This window comes from Zootermopsis nevadensis, unplaced genomic scaffold (genome assembly GCF_977971745.1).
Source record: "Zootermopsis nevadensis isolate Lab colony 2312 unplaced genomic scaffold, Znev_1.0 Znev_ptg000027l, whole genome shotgun sequence".
Classification (NCBI taxonomy): domain Eukaryota; kingdom Metazoa; phylum Arthropoda; class Insecta; order Blattodea; family Termopsidae; genus Zootermopsis; species Zootermopsis nevadensis.
In genome coordinates this window covers 7,331,067-7,340,695 of record NW_028259159.1, presented here as the reverse complement: position 1 = coordinate 7,340,695, position 9,629 = coordinate 7,331,067, and the positions used below count along the sequence as shown (strand labels likewise).

At 43.2% G+C, this 9,629-nt stretch overlaps 1 protein-coding gene across 1 annotated transcript; it reads left to right on the top strand.

Annotated features, from left to right (window-relative positions):
- Positions 1-2,009: 2,009 nt before the first annotated feature.
- Pgant1 (Polypeptide N-Acetylgalactosaminyltransferase 1) lies at positions 2,010-9,332 on the top strand. The gene is made up of 11 exons (XM_022069109.2): positions 2,010-2,960; positions 3,646-3,812; positions 4,271-4,445; positions 4,691-4,814; positions 5,169-5,260; positions 5,329-5,446; positions 5,588-5,773; positions 6,436-6,570; positions 6,644-6,748; positions 6,853-6,990; positions 7,489-9,332. The coding sequence occupies exons 1-11, from the start codon at positions 2,539-2,541 to the stop codon at positions 7,621-7,623; spliced, it is 1,797 nt and encodes a 598-aa protein (XP_021924801.1). The 5' UTR covers positions 2,010-2,538; the 3' UTR covers positions 7,624-9,332.
- Positions 9,333-9,629: the final 297 nt, after the last annotated feature.

Here is a 9,629-nt window from a genome sequence, read left to right as displayed (position 1 = left end):
GTATCTGTGGTGAAAATAAGCTCTCCGCTCCTGGCGGGGGCTCACGGAACCAGTGACAAAATTTTAATCGGCGCACCCAATGGAAGATCTGGGCTTAGCCTGGAAAGACGTACTCTTTAGAGTACACTGGCATTCTACCTCACGCCATTTGAGCCACTTTTGCATTTGCGTTGGGGCGTTCTTGAGCTGATGTGGTCCAAGACACTTGTTGCGCGCAATAGTGACGTCCGGTCATGCGCCTTGCCTATGGAGTCGGGCGTGGACGGGCCCACGTGACACTAGAGCGCGAAGAACAACTAGAAAAAGGGGCACGACACAAGCGACGCATAAGGATTCAGCTGGCTCGGGATTAGTGTCCAGTCGGCTTTCGTGCAGGACGGGGGTTGTATGTACCAAATTCTCAAGAGGGATTCACCATCTCACGTAGCCTGTGGGTATGCCGCCGAGCAACGCTAACCTGAGCTCTAGGTGGAGTTCAGCCTCACGCTCCGGCCGTCTTAAGCACTGCGTCTCAGTCCACAGGACTCCCGTGTGAAGTGTTCTGACACAGCCACCAGACGGCAGGCCTGTCTCCGCTACGCAACTTAAATGCCGAACATCGCAGGGACGGGGTTCGACTCTCGGCAGACCCAGAAAACCGGATGTGGCACCTCTGGCACTTTCCAGCGGACACCCCTGGGCCGCTACTCTGCCATCAGCGATTTTAAGCTCGGCTGCATACAAATTAGAGGCCAGCGAAAGAGAAGCGGCGCATTAGATTAATAACATGGTATGGCGTGAGGCGAGAGGAATGGAGAAAATTACACGCTTCGAACTCTACTTCAAATATTATTAGGGTAATGCGGTGAGCATTGATCGGAAAAAAACTCTAGAATTGGTGGGAGGATAATATTAAAACTGAGGTGGTTGTGACCCTCAGAGTTCAGTTGTAACGAAGTGAACGACCTCCTTTAACATTCTGCAATCGCAGTGTATGAACGAGTCTCCTATGATTCTGGGAATAACCGTTAGAAAGTCCTCGACGCACCCCTTTTCGTCCCTCAGTTGCGCACTGCGCCATTCTCTCAAGGACGCACGATCTAGCTGCATCTCAGGCGAAGTCCCACGCCCCTTAAACTTACGAGGGGCAGTCTCACAGTTCGCATTCACTAGTTGAATATACAGACGGAACACGCCAGAATATTTATGCTACGTTATAGGTACGTTTCCTGACTTGTTTCATTTGCCAAAATTCGTCCGGTCGGGCCTAAGATGATCAAAATTAACTCGGGAATGCTAACTTCTGATGAAATAATCATACGAAGTACCCGTGATTACCGACCGATTTCAACGAAAATTGGCAACTTTTATTGAAACTCCTCAGTGTCAAACTTCTCGAGTTGTTGCGTGCTTTCAGACGAATGTTTACGAGCACGCCTGAAGGAGAGGAACGGAGCTGCAGCAGGGGGTCAAACCATTGACAGTTGCCCGTGGACGTCACACCCACCAGACGTAGGGTCTCTGTTTTGACACCTGCACCTCGACTCGCCTTTGTGTAAGGGCCTGGTCCCTCAAGGCGCATCTATTGGTCGTCATTCCATGCCCTGCCCGCGGGATCCGCTCCACGAAACCGTCCCATTCGACGGGCGGCAAGAAAGTCTATTGGCGCCGTACTTGTCTCGCTACGCGAGCGGGTAGTACGAACCTCCTGACAGGAAGGCGATGAAAATAAACTTGGTATAAATAGCAGTCACCTTAGGGCGTAACATGTCACGCGCCACTCATCTGGACCTAGCGTCGCGACGGGACCGACTGTGTTGAGAACGCTTCGCCCAGGTGAAGCCCACTTCGGCCAGGACTGTGCCAAACCGCAGGATGCAGACTACTCGGCGAGCACACTGCAGCGGCGGTAGTATTTCGCTTACTCTGCACTCTGACGGGGAGAAGCCATTCATTTGTATACTAAAGATACGAGACACCCTGCGAAATCATGGTGGGAGTAAGTGAGGTGTTGGCAGAAGGTTCAACTTAGCGGTCTATTACATCACCTTTGATCTCAATTGTGAATTTTAAAAATTAACACTGTAGTGATTCTCTGTTGAAGCAAGGTAAAAGCCATTCACGCAACAAAACTTTATATTTATTCAGATAAGGTATATAATTGCATTCACTCACCATTATTCGCTGTTATATTTTATGATGATCACGTTTTACGTCACAACTGCACACTATGATCGCACAGACTACCATCTCCGTACCCTACTTATTTCCACCATGGACTAACCGTGGCATCTTCAATTCGAAACTGGGAGATTGTAATATGCACTATTTACATATGCAGATGGCGGCTGTGTGTATAGAATAAGAAATGCCACGATGTTGCTGAGTTGTCAAGAGGTGTGACAGTTAAGGCATTACATTTTCAATGTCATGTGCAGTTTGTGTGGTTATCATGGAGAATGTTTACAATTACGTGGTAAGTTACAGGTCGGGACAAACTGTTCAGGAGGTTAGGAAATTTTGAGTGTATTACTTTGTTGAATTAACCTATACGTAGCAATGCACCCGAAGCGGACGTGTCACCGAATTTTTTATAGTAGGTGGTTGGTTTCTTTATTTATATGCTTATCGGTGACACTGATTATATGGTCAACCAAACGCCTCGAAAATAATTTGTCAGATGAAGAGTTGGAAGTGCTGATTACTAACCAGAGGGTGCAGAAGCTGAAAAGAGAGCAACAGGAGGAAGTTGGCGTTGTTTTCGCAAAGAACATACTCTTCCACAATGCAGACTATGAGGCTGAAATTAGGAAAGATGAAGCTAAGAAGGTCCCACATCTGGGGGACAATGGAGTGGCAGTTGTTTTGCAGGGAGAAGAGGCAAAGCAGGCCGAGACCCTCATGAAGGTGGAGGCTTTCAACATCCTTCTGAGTGACAAGATTCCCTACTTGAGGACACTGCCAGATGCACGGAACCCAAAGTAAGTATTGCTGTGACATGTTGCTTGTCACAGAGCTATGCCAGTTACGTTGCAATAATAAAACTATATAAATAATAAGTATTTCATTAATGAATTTACTGATGGGGCATGGTTTCAATATGTATGTAATAAGGAACTTAATGATAAATTATGTTTCCTGCTGAGCTAAACTTTGTTAGCATTGACTGTCAGTGAGGGGGGACAACATTCATTTGTTCTTGTGAACCTTCATATTCCATAGAATATCCTGAAGGAGGACTCTGCCTCATGGAGTTAATTAAGTATCAAAGATTTCTAGCTTTGTTTTGAAAAAGGTTCTCTAATGCAGGCACAGCACTTCGTGCTGTTCCTGATGACAACTTAAGTTGTATTCTGTACATAATTTTAGGAGTCCTGGGTGCAAATGTGTTTCAGTTCTGCAGCCCTGCCATGAGTCTCCTGTTATGTTTGAATTACCATCATCAGCACTGGCAGTCTGTAAAAGTGTTTCTGTTTTAAGCTACTGGAAATGGATCTTGCTGTTTGCAGAACTTTTTAGCATTTCTTAGTATATTCTGTGTTTCAGTCATACTGACAGAACATCACTGTACTCTACCAACTCATCAAGTTTGTATCATCAGCTTGTGTGTGAACTTTGCTTATGAAGGTGTTTGTTGCATTGAATATCTATCGTCCATGTGTTCAGGTGCAAGGAACTGAAGTATGACTTGGACCTGCCCTCTGCGAGTGTTGTTATTATATTCACCAACGAGGCATGGAGCTCTCTCATACGGACAGTGCACAGTGTTCTGAACAGTTCACCTGCTCACCTGCTCAAGGAGATTCTTCTGGTGGATGACTGCAGTGACAGGGGTTTGTTAAGCTACACTTTGGTCCTAAAAAGTCTAACTGAGTGGTGCAAACTAGATAATGTAAATTTATGTTTTTTGTTTGTTGTTCTTGAGAATTCGATCAGCTAATTGGGACATTTTCTGCCCATTACAGAACTGGAAGGGTCATAAGAAGCTGCCACTGAACCATATTAATCCAGTTTATAATATTTCCTTAAGGTCCTTTTCACGCTTATTCATGCATTCTTGCTTGGGTTGCTCATGTGATCTGTACCCCCTTTTCATCCATCCCATGCATTGTTGCCCATCTAATCCTCTTTGCTTTGACCACCTGATAATATTTTCTATGAAGTACAAGAGTGCAGAAAATGCATGATCCACCTATTATTTAAATCCCATACACTAATTTTTATTTTGTTTGGACCACCTGAGCACCTGAGATCATGTCTGCAATTTGTGCACATCTTTTTGCTTCCACAGTGGACCTGCAGGGCAGGTTGAACTACTACCTGAAGACGCGGCTCCCACCCAAAGTGCGTCTGATTCGCCTGACAGAAAGGGCAGGCCTGATACGGGCGCGACTCGCTGGGGCGAGGGCAGCTGTGGGTGACGTGCTTATCTTTCTGGATGCTCACTGTGAAGTGGTGCAGACCTGGTGAGCAGCCATGGGTAAAAACTTAGTTTAGTAACCCTCCTGTCATGTTGGTGACACGCTGTTTCGTGACAGTATGGACCAAAGACAGGCATTGCGTTCAACACAGTCATGCGCCCCAAAGTGTATCAAGCATAATTCTCTATTAAGCCTTGTGCCTGAGAGTAGGATGAAACCGGAGAAGAAAGAAAATTATAATATGAAGAACTCTTCTCGTGATCTAGAATTACCTGTTAAAAATGTTGCAGGTTGGAACCGCTACTTCAGCGAATCAAAGAGAAGCGCTCCGCTGTTCTCGTTCCTATCATCGATGTGATCGATGACAAAACGCTAGAGTACATGTATAGCAAATCATCATTAGATTTTTTCCAGGTATGATGTCATGGATTCAGAGCAGTTGAGTTGGTACTTTATTGACTTGCTTCTGGGGACTTGGGTTCAAACCCTGTTTGCAGTGAAGATGACATAATGATCTGCTAATACCAAGTAATTCCTGCCCACTCCCTCTGTCTGAATGTGTCTCTTCACTAAATTAAATGAACTTGAGATGGGAGCATTGCTAAGATCTTTGTGGACTGAACAAAACAAATGTTTACTTCAACGAATGAACTTTTGTAGCTTCAGATGTTGTATGCTGAAAGAAACCAGTGTTTCGAGAGGCCCACACTAGTAAAGAGGTAAACCTCATTGTTCGGCTGGAAGCAACTGCAAAGTGTTGTGTTGCAGGTGGGTGGGTTCACATGGAGTGGACACTTCACGTGGGTGGCCGTCCCTGAAGCAGAGCAGGCTCGCCGAGGCTCTCCTGTTGCGCCGACCAGGTATGCGAGGCACTTCTCTATATAGTGACTGAACCCCACAAGCCGTGTGACATGTTGCTGTTTCGCAGGTCCCCGACGATGGCAGGTGGTCTTTTTGCAATTGAACGTGACTATTTCTGGGAGATAGGCTCGTACGACTCGCAGATGGATGTCTGGGGCGGTGAGAACTTGGAAATGTCATTCAGGGTGAGTCATGGTCATTGTAGATTCACGATTTGCCACACACACACAGAATCTTGAGGTATATCTTATATCTTATTTTGCCTATTCTGATTTTTGAAGACGGGCTTCAAGGACATTGCTGTAGAGGGGCAGTTGTTGTTTCAGGTGTGGCAATGTGGTGGCTCCTTGGAAACCATCCCCTGCTCCCGTGTTGGGCACATCTTTCGCAGCTTCCACCCGTATACATTCCCTGGAGGCAAGGATACACACGGGATAAACACAGCCCGTATGGTGGAGGTGTGGATGGACGAGTATAAAAGCTTGTTCTATATGAATCGTCCTGACCTGCGTGTAAGTTCAGACGTAACTGACTCAGCGACTAATGGACAGCGTACATAATTCTGGGTGACTCCAGTAGTAGTTTTGCTCGTCATTCAGCTTAATCCTGAGCTGTTTTAAGTGGATCTGTTTCCCTGGGACCCATTTTAATATTAATGTCAGTTTTCTGCAGGTTCCTTTCTTCACCTGAATTGTGCATGCAGTTAATTTTTCCATGTCCATATCAGTGCTGTGTGAGTTGCTGGAACGCTTCATGTTCTCTTTGCAGATGCACTAGAACTGTGTAATATAGCAAACCAATTTTTTTTTATCAGTATTTCATACAGTACTCACCAAATCTGAAAAATGTTTAGGCAGCATTTGCTGCGCTGAGTTACATGGGCATGTGGGTTGTCTCCCGTGACAGTCTCCTTATTTTGCTCCGTCCCAAAGTAATATCTCTCTGTGGTATCTCCTGTAACTTGCTCTTCCAGTACTGGTCCTTGTCTTTGTTTCAAATTTCTTCTGAATATTCTAGAATCAGAAAAAATTATTCTCTGGTTAGGATTCCTCTTCTGATTAGAATATTTCTCTGTTGGTGTTAGGTACAGTTGTGTCTTGTAATAAAATATCTTGTGCATCTTGTAGTCACATTTAAAATGTAATCGTAGCCATGAAGTGTGTTCTGTGTTTAGGAACGAGACATAGGGGACCTGACGGAACGTAAGGCTTTGAGGAAAGGGCTGAACTGTAAGCCATTCAAGTGGTATCTACAGAATGTGTATCCAGACATTTTCATTCCCACAGAAAATGTTGCGGCGTTCGGACAGGTACGTCTTTTTGATGCGGTGCTGACACCAGCAGCCTGTGGCAGACTCTGTGTATCGTGGTGTTTGTGTGCAGGTGCGGAGTGAGCGCAGGTGTCTGGACAACTTGCAGAAGGGGAGCAGTGAGGAGCAATATGAGCTGGGGATGTACAATTGTCACCCCAAGGCGACCTCGAGTCAGGTTAGTGTCTGTCTGCCTGCAAGACCAAAGCGCTGAAATAGACAGTGCCCATTATCTGCAGTTTATTATGAAACATGACGAGAATGAGCGTGAACATGTTGCAGTTCTTCTCACTGACACTGACAGGAGAGCTGCGTCGGGAGAATTTCTGTGCCGAGATACAGAACCCGCTGGCCAGACCGGTACGTGTCATCATGTTCCGCTGCCACGGACAGAAAGGCAACCAGGAGTGGAGTATGAAGGTTGGTAGCTTCAACTGAGTGGTAGTGCCCCACCACTCGCTGCCAAGGTTACCTGGCATGGGGCAACTTTATATTTAATGCAAAAAGTGTCATATGGCTCATGCATTGTTTGATCATCAGGTGCTTGAAACTTTAATGATTGAAATAATATGAATTAAATTAATATGTAACAAGGCAAATTGAATGTTTTCTGCAGTGTTTCACATGAATATTGCGGTATCATATTTTACGGAAATGTGTCAAGTAGTTTTACGATGAGGCACAGCATTTCCATTTTATATTAATTTTGTGCAAGTACTACACCAGGATTACTTCTTTATACTTGAGTTATTAAGCTGCAGTTCTGTGCAGTTTCATAGGAGTCACTTAGTGTGCCAAATCTTGGCTCACTCTTCTGTGCTTTCAGCATGCCACAGAGTGTCCCAGAAGTTAGTTTATAATTCATTTCTTGCACATGTACGTAGTAGTCACATTGCATATGGTTATGTATGTGAACAGGATGGCCAACTTATAAATGTGCAGACTACCCTGTGCCTTGACGCATCTGACAGCGAACAGTCTGACAAGGTGGCTGCGGCAAGCTGTTCCAGGAGCGCGTGGCAACTGTGGAGGTGGAGCAACAGCACAGAGTGAGCAGTGCGAGCCACTTTGAACTTCTTCAGCCTCAAAGTATTCATAATCACCCTCATGTCACATTTTATGCATACCATACCAGTTTTGCCTCATGTTCAGGTCAAATCTTGGTTGGATTACTGGTGTCATTGATTTCATTTTCCCGTCTGTCCACGTGATTGCCAGGATAATAACTTTAGACAGGTTGTGGCCACTTCCAAATATGTTTATGTGCATTATTCATGTTTGTGAGAGTTGAAGTTGTCACAGCAGCAAGTATGAACATATTTCAGGGGTGCTTCCTCCCTCCATAATATGGTAGCGGTAAACACTTCTGATATATCGGACAGTTTCTGTGAGACTGTATGATGCAACATCTCAAAAGACTTATAATACTTTTGGCATTGCCATGCCAACAGATAGATTTTAAACACATGTTAAGAAAGTGCAAGTCTTTCATGAACTTTGGCACTTCAGAGGATTTGCATGTCCCCTTGATGAATGAATGTGAAGTTGGCTTGAAGAATTTGAACTTGCATGAAAATTATTTCACATAGATATTGTGGAATGATATTGTAATGGCATTTGCCTGCATTTGGGGCCAGGTAAGTACAGTCCACTTCTTAAGATCTGTCGTCTTATTTCAAGTCTCCCGTGTTGTTCCATCATAAAGTTTTTAGCAAGATGTATGGATTTTATTGGACCACATGTATCTGGTACTGTTATGATAAATAAATTGTACCAGGAAACTCAGGGCATGCAGCATTTTTTAACTTATACAAATGCAAGAGCCAGATGGTATACAAATATAAAATGCTACCATTCAGTGATTCTAGGATAATTATGACTGCTGTAATGTGTTTATAAAAGTAATATATCAAATCGAATTATATTGGTATTAGAATGTTGCCGATGATGAAGATTCAAATTATTTATCAGGTAAGATGGAGCAAGCGAAATAAAATTGGAAGGGACGCTAAGAGTGGTAAGAGGTGGTATACTATGCAATAACTGTGGTAAATGATTTAACTTTAATGACTGAGGGTAATATTACAGATAATGACTAGGTTTGTTTTCCAAGAAATATAATACGCTTTCCTTTTGCAAGTGAATTCTTATTCTCATTACTGTCATTCTTTGTGGACAACATGGAGAATTTTGATACAAATTCTGACATTCATAGAATAAACACATGGTATGTACATGGTCTCCATCACTGAAATTCTAACCCCGTAATGTATGAGGAAGGTGCTCTGTGGGGATCAAGTTATTCAGTACTTTTCCATCCAACATTAAGAAGCTTTAATGCAGTATAAAATTCTTAAAACCTCTCATACCATGTAATAATACAGAAGTTATGTAAATTAGCCATTTTTAACACTATTAATGGTTATTTGTTTACTTTACTAAACTTGTTTTGGCTTCAAGTTGTCATCAGTGGCAGTGTGAAACATTTAGCCCAAAGTAAAGTAATGAAAAAGTGGTTGGTTTATGTGAGTTCTTATGTTATAAAAGTATATAAGTCAGCAGTGAAAGATTATCTTTTGTTTCGCTTCTACTGTGTAGATGCGTTTACGTATAAAGTCTGTTTGCTGTAAATATTCATGTGAATAGCTGTATTTGTATTTGCTTTGGTATTAATTATTGTACCAAGTATTGTAATGTAACATGCTCCATATCCATGTTATGTACTATGAAGGATCTATGGAATATATTTTAATTAATTAATACCATCGTGAATGGTTATAGAAGGAAGGTAAGATGCATTATTGTAACTTATTTGTCACCTTATCGAAGTTCGCAAATATAAAGCCCGTTAATGAAATTGTTTTACAAGTATTTGGGCTCAAAGTGGATGTGCTCTTGGTAAAGTGATAGTTAAAATTGTCCGACTATGTATCGTAAACTAGATCACTACTAAGATGAATTAAAATCGGGTTATGGGTTCTCACATTCATTAAGCATATAATGGCTTATGCGCAATGTGACAATTATGCATGGACGCCATATTTAGCTCCGTCACGGTG